Source organism: Orcinus orca, chromosome 1 (assembly GCF_937001465.1).
Source record: "Orcinus orca chromosome 1, mOrcOrc1.1, whole genome shotgun sequence".
Lineage (NCBI taxonomy): Eukaryota > Metazoa > Chordata > Mammalia > Artiodactyla > Delphinidae > Orcinus > Orcinus orca.
In genome coordinates, this window is record NC_064559.1 from 105,476,508 (window position 1) to 105,496,126 (window position 19,619).

General features: G+C 40.0%; 1 protein-coding gene across 3 annotated transcripts in view; it reads left to right on the forward strand.

Moving 5' to 3' along the window:
• Positions 1-19,619, forward strand: part of RNF115 (ring finger protein 115) — a 60,512-nt gene that overhangs the window by 8,688 nt on the left and 32,205 nt on the right. The window contains exons 2-4 of one of the 3 annotated variants that reach the window (XM_049699705.1): positions 10,909-10,967; positions 11,834-11,885; positions 15,082-15,124. In XM_049699705.1, the coding sequence (XP_049555662.1) occupies positions 10,958-10,967; positions 11,834-11,885; positions 15,082-15,124 (105 nt within the window). In that variant the 5' untranslated portion in view covers positions 10,909-10,957. Of the gene's footprint in view, positions 1-3,091; positions 3,313-10,908; positions 10,968-11,833; positions 11,886-15,081; positions 15,125-19,619 lie in introns of those variants that run through there. The other 2 variants (XM_049699696.1, XM_004285795.4) reach the window with 2 other exon arrangements.

Consider the following 19,619-nt stretch of genomic DNA (forward strand, 5'->3'; position numbering starts at 1 on the left):
TTTTTTGGCTGTGTTGGGTCTTCGTTTCTGTGCGAGGGCTTTCTCTAGTTGTGGCAAGCGGGGGCCACTCTTCATCATAGTGCGCGGGCCTCTCACTATGGCGGCCTCTCTTGTTGCTGAGCACAGGCTCCAGGCACGCAGGCTCAGTTGTTGTGGCTCACGGGCCTAGTTGCTCCGCGGCATGTGGGATCTTTCCAGACCAGGGCTCGAACCCATGTCCCCTGCATTGGCAGGCAGATTCTCAACCACTGCGCCACCAGGGAAGCCCCTGGTTCTTTGTTTTTGAAATGCAAAATTTTATTTGAGCCAAATTGAGGATTATAATCCTGGAACAGACTCTCAGAAAGCTGTGAGAACTGTTCCCTACTAGCATTCTGTTTTAACATACAATCAGTATTAGATGAGCAGATTCAGAGTTCCCAAGGTTTTTAATAAGGTCAGTAGTGTAACATACGTCTTTCTCATCTTGCAACACTAGTGTTGTAAAAGGGTTCCAGAAGTATGTCTGTTTCTAATCCTGAGTGTGAATTATTTCTCTGAACTCAAATCTTTAGTGATTGTTTCCCTGGCTGTTAATCAGGAAGAAAACCAGTTTACAAAAACAAACAAAAAAACCACCATTAGGCCACAGTTTTTTAGTGTTGTACAAAGATACCTATATAGTTTAAATATTGTTTGGAGAGCTGTGATTCAGTTCCAGGCCAATAGAACTGCCTTTATTTATGGTCTCACTCCCTAAGAATAGTAACATTAACAACCATCATCATTTTGTTCCTTCATTCCAGGCCGTGATTGAACATTGACATTATCAGGGACTCCAAATAGGAATGTATAATCAACCAACCTTCTTTAGTTCATTGTGTAACAAGGCAGAAAATCAGGTCACGAGACAAAGCGTTACTTGATATAAGCTTGATCAGATGGACAAGAAGCCAAATTTTCTAAGAAAAAAAAAAAGACTAAACTATAAGAATTATCAGAGAAAAAGTTAACACAACATAGCCAGAAAAGATTTAGTTACAGTGTTCTTTGCTTGCTTACACTAAAGGCAGCAAAAAGGAGAACAACTCAGGGGCATAGATATAAAATGGTAAATGATACTAAAAGGTTGCCCTTAGTTCTGTTGTGTACCATCATAGTTTGGAGGAAAATTTTGTCTTATGTTCAGTTTAGGCTGATAGAATCTTCTTACATAAGCTGACAGCATTCATTCAGCAAATATATTCTAAGCTCAAATTCCAAGCATTGTGCAGAAAGAAAAGCATGCTTGGTGGGGAAAGAAAAATAACCTGGGATTAAAAGTCACTGAAATCATGTACATAGTTTATGTTGTAATAATAAAATCACACTTAGGGAAGTAAAGGCACATAAAACAAACTTCTGTGAATATCCTAATCTTAAGTACTTATCCTCAAAAGAAGAATTGAATGAGTGAGACTTCTTGTTTTCCTGAAGGAGAGTTAGGGGAGACAAGTAAATGAGGACAGCATTTGTGTTCTAGTTTTACAGATGGAGAAACAGGTCTTCCCAAAGACCATGAACTGGTGGAACTGGGAATAGAACTCAGAAATTCTGTTACTGACCTGGGTCCTTGGACTCTTTAATCAATAGAAATTGATAAGAGGCCAGACGAGAAATTCAGGCAAGGCTTTATTGGGACTCCAGCATGAGGGAGTGAAAATAAGAAAACAGGTGCCCTTGCTCGCTTTCTGAGGTGGGGCCTAGCTGGTTCCTTAAATGAGGTGAGTGTAGGGGCGGGTTGGTCTGCCCACAGGTGGTGCCCTGTGTAGAGATCATGTGCTTTTTGTACCCAGCACCTCCAAAGAGTCAGTTGGTTTGTGGCCTTTTTGTATCTTACTGTTGATAATTGCCCCAACTGTGCCTCTGTGCAGTTATTTTTAGTTCCTTAGTTTGTCCAGGTGCAAGCACTCCAGTAAGGGGTTCCAGGTCACAGGTCCCAGCCTATCTCAGTTCTGTTATCTTTGTTTTGGGGCTTACTTGATGCTTTTGAAAAGGGAGGAAGTGCAACCTGGCTTGTAAAGGGATTAATCATAGGGGATTATGGAAAAAGTCTCTAGAAAAAAGTAGTGTCTTTGATGTTAGAGATGTGAGTTGGCATGAAATTCATGGTGTGGTGGGTTCTAGCCTAGGTAGGAACTGTGATGTATTTCAAACAGTTTGTGTTCCTAATCCTTCTAGTTAGGAGTTTCTGAACAGTTTTGCCTTGTGATACTCAAAGAGAATATGAACAATAGAACATGACTGACTTAATATTGTGATCTTAGATTTTGACTCTGTCAAATGACACAGGAAATAGGCTTCTCTTTTAGATAAAATTAAAAAAATAGACTTTGATCGTGACTGTATAGAAAAGCAAAGCTGTGGAATTAGGAAATAAATAGTAAGCCTTTGTATTTCATATTCTGAATAAACATTGGATATAAATTTGTATAAAGTTCAAGGGTATGTAAATTTCACAGCATGGGACTTCATATAAATAAGTCCTGGCTTATAGGTCATTGTTCTACCAAGACCTCACATTTTGTTATAATTGATCCCTTGAAATATAAGAAGGAAAAGAAAATAATGCATTAAAACCACCCTTTCCCTTTCTCTCTTGTATTCCAAGTGCTTTGTGTCCTCCAGTACTGTTCTTCTAAGTCGGTAAGCATCAGGGCTAAGCTGTACTTAGGGAGTTGTCCCTGATTCAGACTATTAATGGTGAAAGATATTTCTTCCTGTGGGTATTTTTAGGTGAAATAGACAGTGGAACATCTGAAGTAGTTCATTCAAGTGTACCTGCTACTGAGTGTCCTCACTTAGGTTGTATATAGTAAACATTCAGACCCTAGAGGAAAGCAGCTTAGTTTAGTGGAAACAACTGGGTTCCTGTTTCCAGTGATTCTGGGTAAGTAATTTAGGGTTGTTATACTTCTCTTTTACAGATAGGATGATAGAAACGACCTAATGAAATTTTTTGATAAGACTTAGTGACTGTGGGGACTACATACATTGGCAGTATTTGGGGGGAGGGGTTGGTGTGAAGATTTGATATATTCATATTTAAGTAGAGGAGAGATATCCATAGTGCCAGACATATAATGGGCCCTTAATTCACTCTTATCCTTGGTTTTTCCCTCCCCCCCAACCTATATTATGCTTAAAATTTAAAACTCTGTTACCTCAACAGATGAATGGATAAAGAAGATGTGGCACATATATACAATGGAATATCACTCAGCCATAAAAAGAAACGAAATTGAGTTATTTGTAGTGAGGTGGATGGACCTAGAGACTGTCATACAGAGTGAAGTAAGTCAGAAAGAGAAAAACAATACCGTATGCTAACACATATATATGGAATCTAAAAAAAAAAAAAGGTTCTGAAGAACCTAGGGGCAGGACAGGAATAAAGATGCAGACGTAGAGAATGGACTTGAGGACACGGGGAGGGGGAAGGGTAAGCTGGGACGAAGTGAGAGAGTGGCATGGACATATATATACTACCAAATGTAAAATAGCTAGTGGGAAGCAGCCGCATAGCACAGGGAGATCAGCTGGGTGCTTTGTGTCCACCTAGAGGGGTGGGAGGGAGGAGATATGGGGATATATGTATATGTATAGCTGATTCACTTTGTTATACAGCAGAAACTAACACACCATTGTAAAGCAATTATAGTCCAATAAAGATATTAAAAACAAACAAACAGAACTCTGTTATATGAATATATGAGGATGATCATAAGGCCAAGGCCTGGGTGTGGGAGGAGTGTAGAGTCAGAGAGAGACTGTTTGGTTCTGGTTTGATCTTCTTACAAATTCTCCTTAATTCATGGATGTTCACCCAAATTGAAGTTAATAGTACCTCTGAAGAAAAATTAGGAAAAATTGAAATGCCAAGTTAGCCATCTTTAGAAGTGATCCAAGAGATAAATACTTAAAATCCAATCTTAAAATCCAGTCCAGTCTGGTTGTAATCTCAGTGAAGGGCAGGACTAAATTGTGATTGTAAGTAAGAAAATACAGCCAAGTAATTGTATTATATTCTAACAGGAGAAAGAATTTGTCTATTAGAAGAGGGTGTGGGAATTGTGGGTCAGCAGTGAAAGAATAGAAAAGGAGTCAGAGGCAAACATATGCTGTGTTCTTCTTGCCCAGAGGGAGAGGAAACCCAGATCATTGATTTTTGAGGATGTGGTTTATGTTCATAGTGGGAATGGATATATTAGGCTATCCTAGCATGATGACACAAGCTATATATCCAGTTGCCTACTGCTCTGATTCTCTGCTTATTTAGCAGGTGATCTGGAATAACTATAATCTGGAATAACTATAATAGCTATATTTATTAAATGTCTACTATCTAATGTGGCAGTCACTGAGTTAAGTATTTTGCAAACATCTTAAACTTTACAGTAATACAGCATCGAAGCAAGCGTCTCCATTTTACAGATGAGGAAATTGAGTCTCAGAAATGTAATGTGACTCTCCCAAGACTTCATATCTAATAGAGACCTGAGATTAGAATTCAGGTCTCTGATTCCAAAAATCTTTCCTCTATGCGTATGCCTCTTTCCTCTATTTAGGTGGATTTATTTATTGAGGAAGACTGTGCTGAATTGTAAAAGTAAATGGGCCACTTAATAACTCTTTTTCATTGAAATTAAGTGGGCATTCTGAGATGGCCTCTGAATTTGGTTTTATGCGACTCTTCCTCTAAGAGACAGATCTTCTCTAGGTGCTAAATTGTATTTCTGAGCTTGTAAGATTGAAGGTTTCAGACCCTGGATGGTATGTTCATCAGGGTACTGCTCCCCTGTAAGGGAAGGAGGGGGCTGAAAGGCTGCTGAACCTCCCAAGTCCTCGTTTGGCCTTGACATAAACGTTTCCATTCAATCCTCAGCAAATTATAGTTCCTGTTCCCTTCTCTAAAAGAATAGTTATTTTCAATCAGTGAAGTGTAATGAAAAGAATATGGAGTTTTGAATTCAAGAAAGACCAAGATTCAAAGCTCTTCTTCATCCTTTGGGCAATTTTCTGGTTTTCTGTTACTGCCTAAAAAATCACCCCAAAATTTAGTGGCTTAAAACAGTATTATCTTTCATGTTCCTCTGGATTTACAGAGTTCAGCTGGTCAGTTCTCACTTGAGATCTTTCATGCATTTGTAGTCATACAGAACCTGGAGAGGGAGCCATCTGAAGGCTCTATTGGGATGGACCTTCAAGATAGTTTTTCCCTTTTACAATCCAATCCTTCTCTGATGTCTTAGTGCTCCTTTACGCCAACAGAGTAGCCCAGACTTTTGTGGCTGCTCAGGGCTTTAAGAATCAGGAAGCAGAAACTGTTAGGCAGTTAAGAGCATTGTCTGGAATTGACTCAGTATTCTACAGGTAAAGAAGTCACAGGGCCCTCCCGATTCAAAGAGGGTGGAGTGGAGGGTTACATTGCAGAACAGCATGCGGGTTGGGAGATTTTGTTGGTGCCATCTTTGGAAAATCAAATCTGCCACAGATAACTTCTTTCTTTCTTACAACTTCATGTTCTTATTTGTGTAGTAGAAATAACAGTGTTTTCCTCACAGAGTGGTTAACAGGAATAGCACAGCGTCAAGCACGTAGGTGTTTCATAAATCTAAGTACCCTTTCCCCTTAATTCTCTAACATAATAGATTATTTCTAATCTACTTTTACTTTACACAGTTTTTTTTTTTTTTTGTGGTACGCGGGCCTCTCACTGTTGTGGCCCCTCCCGTTGTGGAGCACAGGCTCCGGACACGCAGGCTCAGCAGCCATGGCTCACGGGCCCAGCCGCTCTGTGGCACGTGGGATCCTCCTGGACTGGGGCACGAACGCGTGTCCCCTGCAACGCAGGAGGACTCTCAACCACTGCGCCACCAGGGAAGCCCCTTTACACAGTTTAGTACATAGTTTGGTTAACACTTTCTTGACCTGTGTTTCTCAGACTGATGTAACTTAAAACAAAAGAAACCTTTTTCATGGAAAATTTTTAACATATTAAAAGTAGAGAGAGGGACTTCCCTGGTGGCACAGTGGTTAAGAATCTGCCTGCCAGTGCAGGGGACACGGGTTCAAGCCCTGGTCCGGGAAGTTCCCACATGCCATGGAGCAACGAAGCTCATGTGCCACAACTACTGAGCCTGCGCTCTAGAGCCCGTGAGCCACAACTACTGAGCCCTCATGCCACAACTACTGAAGCCCATGCACCTAGAGCCCAGGCTCCGCAAAAAGAGAAGCCACCACAATGAGAAGCCTGCGCATCACAATGAAGAGTAGCCCCCGCTCCCCGAAACTAGAGAAAGCCCGTGCACAACAATGAAGACCCAACGCAGCCAAAAATAAATAAATAAATAAATTTATTTTTTTAAAAAAGTAGAATAGTATAAGAAGCCCATATGTACCCAGGTTCAGTAATTATCAACTCAGGGTCAGTATTCTTCATTCACCTCCACCCTTACATAACATCCCATCTCCAGATTAGTTTGAAGCAGTTGCTGGAAATCGGGGGGAAATTAGTGTGATTTCAGAAGAAAATGGCAGTAGTAAATACAGTGCTCTCAGGCCTTTAAAAAGAAAATCTAGAAACTGGAACTATGGTATCTTCAGAATGTTATTTTTGGGTTTTTAGGCTTCCAAGAGAATGGTTTTCTCAGACCAGACCTTTGTTCTGAGATCAGACTACTGAAGTATGTAGGAGACAAATATGCATTTTTTACTTTGATAATTAGAGAATGACAGGCTTGTGAATTCTGAAAAGTTCTCCGTATTTCCTGTAACGTTGATTTTAGGAGGAATAGTTCATGGCTGAGAGGTTGGTTTGTTCTATAATAAGCTACTTTTATCAAGAATAATTCACAGGGGCTTCCCTGGTGGCGCAGTGTTTGCGAGTCCGCCTGCTGATGCAGGGGATACGGGATCGTGCCCGGGTCTGGGAAGATCCCACATGCCGCGGAGCGGCTGGGCCCGTGAGCCATGGCCGCTGAGCCTGCGCGTCCGGAGCCTGTGCTCCGCAACGGGAGGGGCCACAGCAGTGAGAGGCCCGCATACCGCAAAAAAAAAAAAAAAAAGAAAAAAAGAATAATTCACAGAGCATTTGGAAGGAATTTTGGTTCTCTTCCCTGTAATCAAAATAGAATTACCTAGAAAGGTTTGATTGTGCTAGTAAATGGAAGGAGTACCTAGTGGCAGGAAGAAGCCACTAGGTACTCCTGTAATTATAGTGCTTCTGTAATTTGGTTTATGCCTCTGAAGTGTCCTGCTCTGTGAAGGAGCTATCTATGATGGCTGATAGCCTGATTCCTAGAACCATGACTGGGATCATGAAGAGAGAATTTGTACATTTCTCTACTCTAAATCAGTGTGATTCTTGCTTCAAGTCTTTTTTGTCTTCCCAATTGTAATATCTGTCTTTTGAAATTATTTTCTCTCTACCACAGCTCTAAACATTATTGGAAGTTTAATATCAATGTAGACCACCCTTTAAGTCTAAAGACCTTCATACCTACTCCACTTTAGCCAGCTACCCCCATAGCTGTATCTTGGACTTTGTGATCATCCAGAACATTGCTACTTCTGAAATCTTAGGCTTTACTCTCCCACGAGCAGGCCACAACTTCTTAAGCTTCCAGCTCTTTTCTTAACTTCCACTCCAACCGTCCTCTAATTGTATTAGATTCTGGTACTTTGACTCCTAGTTGTGAGGTGTGTGGCAAGTAATTTCATGTTTGTTTATTCAATAAATATTTATTGAACACCTTTCTGTCCTAGGGATATAATGGTAAACAAAACTGATCTGGACCCTGCCTTTATGAAACTTAAAACTTATTGAATGGTGACAGACATTAAAAAAGCATTAAACAAATATCTAATTACAAATTGTGATAAGTGCTATAAAGGAATGTAGTGGAATAACTGAGGACATGGAAAGGAGACGTGACCCATGAGCCCCCCGGCACCCCCCCCCCCCCAGCAAACTGGGAGCTGGCGAATAAGCCAGAACTGTAAACAGTCCTGAATGCTTTGAGCCTCCCCCCGCCCCCCGGCAAACCGGGGGCCTGCGAATAAGCATTGAGTGCTTTGGGCACTGATCCATGAGATGTCCTCAGTATAATCAGAATGGTGGGAACACAAGGAAATGTCCTTGTGCTACTTCAGTATAATCAAAATAATGGTGGAAACCTTGTGCTGCTTTTGCGCTCAAGGACGAAGCACGGCATGTTTTCAAGAAAGCCCATTATTGCTTGTATAATCAATAGAAGCATATGTTGCTGCTTTGGCACTTCTGGAATGTTAAGAAAATAAGTCTTAAAATGTAAACATAGATAATGCTTTAATAAAAGCTACCACAGCAGGACAGACTGCGCTGTTTTGCCTGAGCGAGCGGCAGCCCTCTACTGCTGTGCTTCGGCGCAATTCATCTCCTGTGATGAGCTTACTTTCGGCCCTGTCCTAAGATAAACTACAACAAAGGAATGAACAGGGTGCTATAGGAGAAAATAATAAGAGGAAACCACTTTAAATTGGATGATGAAAGAGGGACTTTCTGACATGACCTTAAAATGGAGACCTAAAGAACTAGAAGTCCCTTGCCATGCAAAAAGTTAGGGGAAGAGTGTTTCAGTCGTAGGAGCAGAATGTATGAAAGCTTGAGGTAGGAATGAGCTTGATGTGTTAGAAGAACTGAAAGGAGGTCCTTGTAGCTGGAATTCACTGAGGGAGGGTAGCCTGAAATGAGGTTGGCAAGTTAAACAGAGACCAGCTGAATTAGGGCCTTGTAAGGCATGTTTAAGAGTTTGATTTTATTCTAAGTGTTTTTGGAAATAGTTGAAAGGTTTTAAGATGGGAAATGATATATGGTCCATTTTATGTTTTAAAAAGATCATTCTGACTTCTTCATGCAGAACAGATGGGAAAAGGCTAGAAGAGAAGCAGGACAACACTTAAGAGGGAAGTTATTCATTGTCTAGAGCCAGTGTTGGCTTGGGTTAAGATAGTAAGGCAGTGGGGCAAGGAGTAGGTTTGAGAAATGTGTTCATGGTAGGAGTGCCAGGATTTGATGGTTGTCTGTGGAAGGTGAGAGGGAGGTGTTAGGAACGACTCCCAGTTTTCTGGTATGAACAAACTGATAATGCCGCCTCTTGAGAGAGAGAGAGAGAGAGAGAGAGAGAGAGTGAGTGTGTGTGTGTGTGTGTGTGTGTGTGTGTAAGAGAGAGAAAGAGCATGAGAGAAAATACGTATGAGGATAAATGAATCTGGAATTCAGAAGAGTGGCCTGGGTTAGAGAGAGACATTTGGGTATTTTTAATTTTTTTCATACAGGGGATTTTAAAGCAATGGGAATGAGTGAGAGAGGAAGAGAAAAGAAAGAGGAGGGCCTGGCACTGGGATGGTGACAAATCACATTTTGTAATTGATATTTTTTTCTTTTTAACTTTAGAATAGATTTAAGGTGAGCCTTCTAAAGTCAATCTCACTTCCTTTCAGATAAACTTTCTTAGTGGGAGAGAAAGGAATGTAGTTACTGCTGCCTGGGAGGGTGGGGGATGAAGGAGTAGAGGGAGGGGCTCAGGGATTCATATCGTCTCCAGATTATTTCATTTCTGGAGTAATTCACAGTATGCCCATTATGAGTGTTTCTCGTCTTTCATGTGTATAGAGGAGAGAAAAGATTGAGAGATTTCTAATCCACAGGGTAAAGTTCATGGTAATGTGAAGTTTTCCACAGTCTGGTTCCAGCCTGCCTATTCATACTCATCATACCATTCCCCTCCAACCTCCATGCATGCTGTATTCTGTTGTTACAGTTTTTAACCCATAATTTCCTTTTTTATTGAGCAAACAGAGTACTGTTTTAAGTCTCTGTTTCAGATAAAGCCTTCCCTGATTCCATCAGGCAGACTTCGGTATTTGTTTATATTCCCAGTGTGCACTGATTAAAGAAAGTCTTTTATTAAATTTTACTGTTTCTTGCATTGACTGTCTCCTCACCAAACTAATCTCCTTGACAGAAGGGATTGGTCTTTTTTCTTTATATGTCTTTTAAGAAAGCATTTGAATATTTGAGTTACCATTCTGACTGTCTTTGTTTGAGTAGGCAAATACAGCTTACATTTCCTTCTGATAAGACAAACTTTCAGGTTTAGAAAATATAGAGAGCAAGAAAATAGTTGAAAATGTCTTTCCCAGATCTATTTTAATAGGTAGTTAAAATATACTTTTTTAAAACTATGGTAAGGCAGTCTCTAAATTATATTCTTTCTTATCAGCCCCAAAGCTTGATATTTAAAAGAAATATTTACTTATTTAAAAGAAAGATTCATGGTAGTTAAGGAAATAGAAGCTGATCTAATGGGATTGTTCTGGTTATTTAAATGATCATTTCTATAGAATACCTGAGAACATTGTTTTATTTGGAACCACTGATAATCAAAAAGCAGATCAGAAATATTGTAAAACTTCACTGTAAATTCCTAGTCTACAAATTGATTTATTCTGTGATTCAGTTTATGTCTCCTGTATGTACATAGTAAAAAAAATACAGCAATTTCTGTACCCATGAATATTATAATCTTCTACTGCTCTGATATATGTAGTGGAACTTTTTCAGTAGATTTGAATAGAAAATTAGATAATGAATTCATTCCAGTTTAAAAAAAATAAAAAACTTTGACATTCTTCTTTTAGTTCTCAGTGGGAACTGCTTGTGAAGCCATTCTGTAGACATCTCATGGAATTCTTTATTTGCCAGAGTATAACAGAAAAAACTGTCCTGGGCGTCAGCCAAGTACATACTACATTTCACAGCATCAGCTTGTGTACTGCATATTATTCTGAAACTATATGCTTAGCTTTCTGATGAACAACTTTTATTTGTCTTCCTTTCTTTTATAGGAATATATTTGTCCCAGATGTGAATCAGGCTTTATTGAAGAAATGACAGATGATTCCAGGTATTGTACAAGCTCATGAATAAATCAGGCATTCTGTTATCAAAATTATTTTTCTCAGCATCAACTGAATGAATAGAAGGGAATTTGTTTTATAACATACTCTATTGAGAGAGAGAGAAGAAAAGTGGCAGAGCGAAGGGGAAGAAAAATGGGAAAATTTGGAAAATGATGTGATAGTGGGTGTGATGAGATCTACTGTGGCATTCCTTGGAAACCTCTGTATCCATATCATAGTAAATCTGGTAAGTTTTCATATATTTTCTAAGAGTTTGGGGATCTCTTGGATTATTGGTTGGTTTTTAGTGACCACTCTGTGGCCTGAAGGTAAATTTCTGTTATACCTCTTTGGTGGGCTGGTGAGTGAGTTCTGACAAAGATATCTAGTAAGATAAACAGGCTGTTCTAGCCAGGGAAACTGAGTTATTATTCTTGCGGAAGCCTTGGGTCCCTTGTCCTTATTAGGATTATTGCGGTCAAACTTATGCCATCTTGCCACTGTAATAATCAGTTTGCTGGTAATGCTTGATATTGGCTCTTGTTGCTTTTACTAATGGTATAAAACCTATAAAAAGGGGACATTATTTCTGAAAGTGACAGTGTTAAGTATTCCTTCTTGGTCAATATGATTAAAACTATGAAAGCTTAACAAAAAGTAGAATAGTGTTGATAGGAGGGCCTTTTTGGGGTAAATGTAATAACACATTTGTTCTTTTTTGGCTATCTGGTTAAACATTGGTTGGACAACTGAAGAAATACTGACTGGGTAAAAAGAATCTGTAATCTGAAGCTTCTTTTAATCTTGGGATGACTTTGGGGCAGTAAAAAATAATGGCAGTAAATAATTCCTTTACTGTTGCTGTTGGCAGAATATAAAGTTGAAGGTCCCTTCCACAACCAGGAAAAACTACACATTTTACAGTATGTACAATTAGTTTAACTTTATTAATGATCAGTGATTATATATGTGTAAATGAACTGGAGCTTCTAAGGCAATATATGGCATGGGATCTAGTTTGGTACAAACACTTAAGTGTTGATATAATAATCTTGGTTTTAAATAACACAATACCAGTTATAAATCTATAAAGATTAGCTTGATAGCAAAATTAGCAATTTTGTGTGGATGGCATGCTAACTTGGGATATCTTTTTATTTGTGCTCTTATAATTGCATCTAATACTTATTTCAAGCAGGTATGCTCTGCATGCATTGAATGAAGAGCATATTGGTTGTTGGGGGGCGACTTTTTCAAAGTTTTAAAATACTAATCCTGCTTTCTTTAGCCCTGTATACAAAGTATGGTTATAAATGAGGTTTGTGAGTAACTGCAGGATGAATCTTTTCTAGCGGGGAACTATGAATTCTATGGCTCCTGCTCTCATTTGACTTAATTCTTTTCTTTGTGCCTTTGTAAGTCAAAGGTTGTCCTGTACAGGTGCTATTGGTACCAGATACTCAAATGCAAAGATTATGTCTTTTGAAATATCAGTGTTTTAAAAAGTTGAAGAAATCTTTGTCTTAGAATCAGTCTTAGAGGTAGCATGATATTCCCTTCTATAAAGTTCATAAACATTTGCTTATTTGAATACTTAGCAATTACAGTAGTAAGTAGTGGATGGTAAAAATTAATGAGAGCAAGTCCTTATGTAAATACTGGATAATGGGTTCCATTTGCTATTAGACATTTCAGCTAGAGGGGCATCTTGTAAGTTTTCTTAAGCTTTGTAACATTTCTCAGAATGTTGTGGTTGTTATTATCCCTTCTCTATGATTAGCCTTATCATTCTTAAAATGCAAAGGAATTTTAAGGAAAGGGAATGCTGAGGGAGTTTCAGGGGGAGAAGAAGCCCAAAAGATAGAGTTGATAGCTTTAATTACCAAAGATGTTTGAATTCTTGAAACTATATGGTAAAGTCAGGAAAGAGCCCTGGAAGCCTATCTAGGCTTGAGTAATAAAATGGATACATAGTGGTAGTTCAATTATTTATTTAGCATAGATGTACTGGTACTTTTGGGCTTGTTCTACATTTGAAGTGTTTTTTACAAAAGATGTTTTAACTTCTGAAGCAAATACAGTTGTTAAATGGTTTCTAATTAGAGAATAAGGCCTGAGAATGATGACGTAGAGAATGGCATTAGCCTCGTTTTTTCACTTTTGGTTCCAGACTAACTGGAGTGTGTTTGTTTCTTCAATGAGCTGAGTGCAGTGCCTGGATTGGTATTGTAATTCTGAAAATGAAAGTTATTTATAATAGTTTGTGGACTTTATTTCATTGAGGTGAGTGTGTGCATGCTTGTGTGCTAGTGTGTGTACTTTGGTGCACATGTGTGTGTCTCTTGAAGTAAAAGTGATATCCAGCAGTTCTTGTGATACTTTCCATCCCGTTTCTGCCAAAGTGTGTTAGCCAGTTTCCTCTCTTCTTTGCAGATTTCGTGGGGACAGTGGGATCAAATATTTTTCCCCAGTCTTTGGGAATAGGTTTATACATGTGGTATTAATTCAACAACTTTTACTTTCCAGTCATCAATATAGGATATGGTAAAGCAGGGTTTTCACAAGTGGTGAGTGCTCTGTATAATGGCTGATACATAATAAACACATATATTTGTGGTATTAATAAAATACAGCCTTTACCCTCTGAATTTATGTTTATGAAAGGAGGGGAACAAGTAGAAATGGATGAGGAAAATTCTAGATATTTTATTTTTTATTTTTTTTGTGGTATGTGGGCCTCTCACTGCTGTGGCCTCTCCCATTGTGGAGCACAGGCTCCGGACGCGCAGGCTCAGCGGCCATGGCTCACGGGCCCAGCTGCTCCGCGGCATGTGGGATCTTCCCGGACCGGGGCACGAATCCGTGTCCCCTGCATCAGCAGGCGGACTCTCAACCACTGTGCCACCAGGGAAGCCCTAGATATTTATAATAAAAGGTTGAATTTAGAATCAAAGTCAGTGCAGAGGGGTGTGGAGGAGTCTTGTTTGGTTGGTGAGTTTAGAAAAGACTTAATGGAGGATGGGCCCTGAAGGGTGGGTAGGATAATCATAGAATAGGATAAGCTATCAGAAGAAGAAAAAATATTTATTGAGCCCTTTTTTTTTTTTTTTTTTTTGCGGTACACGGGCCTCTCACTGTTGTGGCCTCTCCCGTTGCGGAGCACAGGCTCCGGACGCGCCGGCTCAGCGGCCATGACTCACGGGCCCAGCCGCTCCGCGGCATGTGGGATCTTCCCGGACCGGGGGCACGAACCCGCGTCCCCTGCATCGGCAGGCGGACTCTGAACCACTGCGCCACCAGGGAAGCCCTATTGAGCCCTTTTGTAAGGTGCTAAATATAGTACCAGAACCCTTGCATTACTACATTTAATCATTCCCAATAGTTTCAAATGTTGTTTTCATTTGGTGGTTAAATGGTTTTTTAATGAAATATTATTTTGAGAATCTTGTTTTATTTCTTAGCTTCTGAGAATAGATGTTTTTCTTCCTTTGCTCAGATTTGAGCTGCATTGCTGGCTGTGGATCCTTCTTCCTTCTCTGTGATAGTCTCTCTCCCCAATTTTTTTTAAAATTTATTTATCTTATTGATTTTTGGCTGGTTGGGTCTTCATTGCTGTGTGCGGGCTTTCTGTAGTTGCAGCGAGCGGCGGCTACTCTTCGTTGTGGTGTGCGGGCTTCTCATTGCAGTGTCTTCTCTTGTTGCGGAGCATAGGCTCTAGGCGCGCAGGCTTCAGTAGTTGTGGCTCGAGGGCTCTAGAGTGCCGGCTCAGTAGTTGTGGCGCACGGGCTTAGTTGCTCTGCGGCATGTGGGATCTTCCTGGACCAGGGCTCGAACCTGTGTCCCCTGCATTGGCAGGCAGATTTTTAACCACTGCACCACCAGGGAAGCCCTCTCCCCAATTTTTCGTTTGGCTTACCCTTGATTTTGTAGTTTGTTATAATATTTTTCATAGATTAATCCACATGCCAGTTCTTCATAATTTCCTTTGAGGGTGTCATGTTGGGATGAGTTATTTTTCCTTATTGGGATTTGCTCTCATTGTACCATTCTATATTTAGCTTCCAGGAGGGAAGCTTGTTCCTGGGAATAGAATCACTACTCATTGCTTTTTCTCTTCAGTTTTTTAGGTGGTGGCAGCAGCACATCAACACATTTTGCAGAGGTAAGTTTTCCGTTGGCTGTATGGATTCTTTAGATAGTGGGTGGGTGTTAAAACCATGACAGATTTTCACTTCCCAGTGCAGCAAAACATCAGAATGTATAAGAAAAATATGGGCAAGGGTAGTCTTAGAAGGATTGTGTTCAGTAATTGGGGCTTTGGCATGTTACTTTTAGTAAACCTTTGATTAGGAGAGAGCGGTGCTATATTTGAAACCTGGTGGTGTTTTCAGTTCTGTTTTCTGCTTCTATATTGTGTATATGGTGTGAGAATAAAAAGCTTGTATTGTTTTTTAAATAACAGTGTTGCAGACTCTTAATGGTCTGACAGTCAAGTAAAGAACAGGCCAGGATGAGTTGTAATTGAAGTCACAATGAGGCACAGTCTATGATTTTACACAGAGGTACTGGTTTCTAGAGATTACCTTTAATGATTGTGGTAGTTTGTAATTGGAATTTCAGGGCTAGATTAAGGATAAGATATTTGCTTGCCTTCCAGGTCTCAAGATGGGACCTACAATTAATTTCCAGTTCTTTATATAATGCAGCATCCGTATTTTTTGGGAAAAATAATCTTAACTAGGATTTGAAAATAAGACATTAATCTGTATCCTTGAATACCATTTTAAATTAAACACAGTAATTTTCTTTTTCATTTAATCCATTGACTTAAAATCTGGTTTTTTTGGACCATTTTAACCTTTTTTTTTTTTTTTTTTTTTTTTTTTGGCTGTACGCGGGCCTCTCACTGTTGTGGCCTCTCCCACTGCGGAGCACAGGCTCCGGACACACAGGCTCACCGGCCATGGCTCACGGGCCCAGCCGCTCCGCGGCACGTGGGATCCTCCCGGACCGGGGCACGAACCCGTGTCCCCTGCATCGGCAGGCGGACTCTCAACCACTGCGCCACCAGGGAAGCCCCATTTTAACCATTTTTAAGTGTACAATTTAAGTGTACAATTTTAAGTGGCATTAAGTACTCTTTGTTTATTAGCATTTAGAGACTGTTACCTCACAAGGGACAGACCAGCTCTGCCTCCAAAAAACACTGGTTTGCTTTTGCTCCTATTGCCGCACAGCTTGGTTAGCTCTAGAAAGCTAACAGATGCTAAAAGGAAAAAAAACCCCTTAAATCCCATAATCAGAATTTCTTTGTGTTTCAGGATCACATTAGCCTTTTTTGGAGATAGTTCAAGTACCTGAAGAACTAGCAAAACTTTTTGGTAGTTATTTGTGTATAAATTAAAACTGTATTTGCAGTGTATTTGAAAACTGGTATTCAATAAGAAACCCATAAAACCCTAAGCTTCTCTCCTTTATCCTCTGAAAATCATCTTAAGACCTGTAGCTCCCAGGTTTTTAAAAAAATTTTTTTGGACTTGCTGCTCAGCTTGCTGGATCTTAGTTCCTCAACCAGGGATTGAACCTGGGCCCTGGCAGTGAAAGCGCCAAGTCCTAACCACTGGACCGCCAGGGAATTCCCAGCTCCCCAGATTTTTCCGTTGTTAGATTTATAGTCAAGAAACTTAATGAAATGTTTGGGTAACAGTCCTGTTTTATTAAGGTATTTTCTTTTACTTATGGTCTGTGGTACTTCTTTTTTTTTTTTTTTTTTTTTGCGATATGCGGGCCTCTCCCTGTTGTGGCCTCTCCCGTTGGGAGCACAGGCTTCGGACGCGCAGGCTCAGCGGCCATGGCTCACAGGCCCAGCTGCTCCGCGGCATGTGGGATCTTCCCAGACTGGGGCACGAACCCGAGTCCCCTGCATCGGCAGGCGGACTCTCAACCACCGCGCCACCAGGGAAGCCCCTGTGGTACTTCTTAATATCCAGCATTCAGCTTTTTGCTTAACTCTGAACTGCCTTGGTACATGGGTTGATTAGTGTGATTCAAGACAGATTATGTCTTTGAGCTCCCACTTTCTTATTTTGGTGGATGGAAAAATATTACTTAAAATTGATTCTGCTAACCAGGCCTGGAAGCCTTTCCGGTTTTAGTAATTTTTTTCCTTGTGTATGCTATTCCTGATTACACAGATTTTCACTTACTGGTTATGCATATGCATCAGAAGAGACTTCATCTGATTTTCCTTAAGTGTTAGTTCTCTTTTAGGAGATGGAAATACATTGGTCTGTCAGTTTTATAGATATGACTCACCAGGAGGAGATGCATTCAGAAGAAAAATAAATATATATAGTCAGTTTCCTAACTTCAGTAATGCTAAATCTGACACTGACTGCATAAGTTATCCTTCAGGTGTTGAAGTAATTTTGCTTAGTCATAGCCTGTGACTTCATGTTCTTAAGGGTTTGTAGCAAGGGCATGATTATGCCCAGTTTTCCCTTGTCATCATGCCTGAATATTTCAGTTTTCTCCTTTTTAAACGATATTTTGCACTTAAAAAATAGAAAAAAAAAGTATTTTCTTTTAATACTGTAGAAGTTGTCAGGGATTTAAAAAAATCATCTAAGAAGTATATGTTTAGTGCACTTCCAGCACTCTGCTAGAAGTAGGAGCAAGAAGCAAATGTTATGGTTGCCTTGCCAGCAAGGAACTTATAATTTATTTGGGGAACAAGTGCAAACATATGAAACAGATATGAAAACAAGTGTGTACAGAGAGTATAATAAACTTATTATGGGGATGTAACAAGTACAGCAGAAGGGAGAGATTAGGTGGGCTGCAGTCTTTGGGAAGACTAAAATCTTTAGGAAAGAGGTCAAATGACATAGTGATATGCATGGATCCAGACTGCCTGAGTTTAAACCCTGGGTCTACTGCTTACTGACTAGGTAACCTGGGCAGAATTACTTAGAATTTCTCTGTGCCTCTGTGTTCTCCTTTATAAGTTGGGGAAAATAATAATACCTACCTCAGAGGGTTGTCATGAGGATTAGGTGAGTTGATACATGCCAGGTGTGTGGGCCAGTGTGCCTGCCATATAGTGAGCGCTTAATAAATTTTAGCCATTATTAAGACTTCATGGAGAAGGTAAAACTCCTTCATGGAGAAGGTAAAACAAGGCTTCAAGTACTAGAGCCTTAAAGGGTATGTGGAATTTAGATAAGCAAAGAGGTGAGAAATGCTATCTCAAGATAGTATTCATAGGCCATAAGGTCTTATACCCATGTCCCTGGAGGAAAAACTTAGAAAGAAAATTATGTGTGGAGAGGGCTTCCCTGGTGGCACAGTGGTTAAGAATCCGCCTGCCAATGCAGGGGACATGGGTTTGAGCCCTGGTCCAGGAAGATCCCACATGCCGCAGAGCAACTAAGCCCGTGCGCTACAACTACCGAGCCTGCGCTCCAGAGCCCGTGAGCCACAACTACTGAGTCTGTGTGCCACAACTACTGAAGCCCGCGCGCCTATAGCCCGTGGTCTGTAACAAGAGAAGCCACCGCAATAAGAAGCCCACGCACCGCAACGAAGAGTAGCTCCCACTCACCGCAACTAGAAAAAGTCCATGCGCAGCAATGAAGACCCAATGCAGCCAAAAATCAGTCAATCAATCAGTCAGTCAGTCAATAAAAAGAAAATTATGTGTGGAAACAAAAGCTATTTTTCTTTTCTATATTTCAGTTGGTAATTTCAGCAAAGGCTTATGCTCAATTTTGCTCTGTTTTTCTTCAGCCAGAGTTGCTTGTACAATGAAGAGGTTATTTTCTTAATTAGCATTTACTAATAGCTGAATTCTTAAAATACTAGATATATCAGAAGAGGCTTAGTCCAAGCAAAATTTCTCATATAATTGGTATTGATTTTTTTTTCTGAATTGGGTCTGGGGTGGGGGAGATAGGGAGGGTGTATGAGGATGGAGGAGTGTTGCCAGTTAAATGGGAACTATGAGTGATGTGTGAGGGTCAGTGGAGAGTGAATCTAGAAATGTTGCTAGCAGTTTGTATAGAGAGAGGACATAGCTATACTGAGGTTCCTGTTGATAACCTGGGGAATGGAGCCCATGGCTATCTGAGGGGTTTCATTGACTACTTGAAAGCTTCTGACCATGACCTGGTGCCAGTGAGACATCTGATCGGAAGGTCTCAACTTACCTCAGTTTTATCACTTCAGTGCAAGAGCGGCTGTAGCTGCTGCCTCAGATTAGCAGAAAATAAGATAGATGGCATTCTAGAAAAAGAACTCCCAGGTGTGCAAGAAGGCAGGGTACTCTGAGCAGTCTGATTTATATTTATTTAAATAAAGTTTGTTTTGCTACATATGCAACATTACAATGGGCAATAAAAAAGGTATTAAAAAGCATCTGGAGTCCCGCTCTACTAAGAGCCCCCTTTCTCCATACATTTCCTTTCAGGTTTTGTCTTGAGGCATAGATACTGAAAAATATTGTAACAACATTAAGAAGATTTTTTAAAAATGAAAAATCTTCCATATTCTCATTACCTTATTTTTACTTTATTTGTTTATTTATTTTTAATACTTTACATTTCTCACATTCATGCTTCATAACTTTTCAGATATAATCATAGGATATACTGTATTGT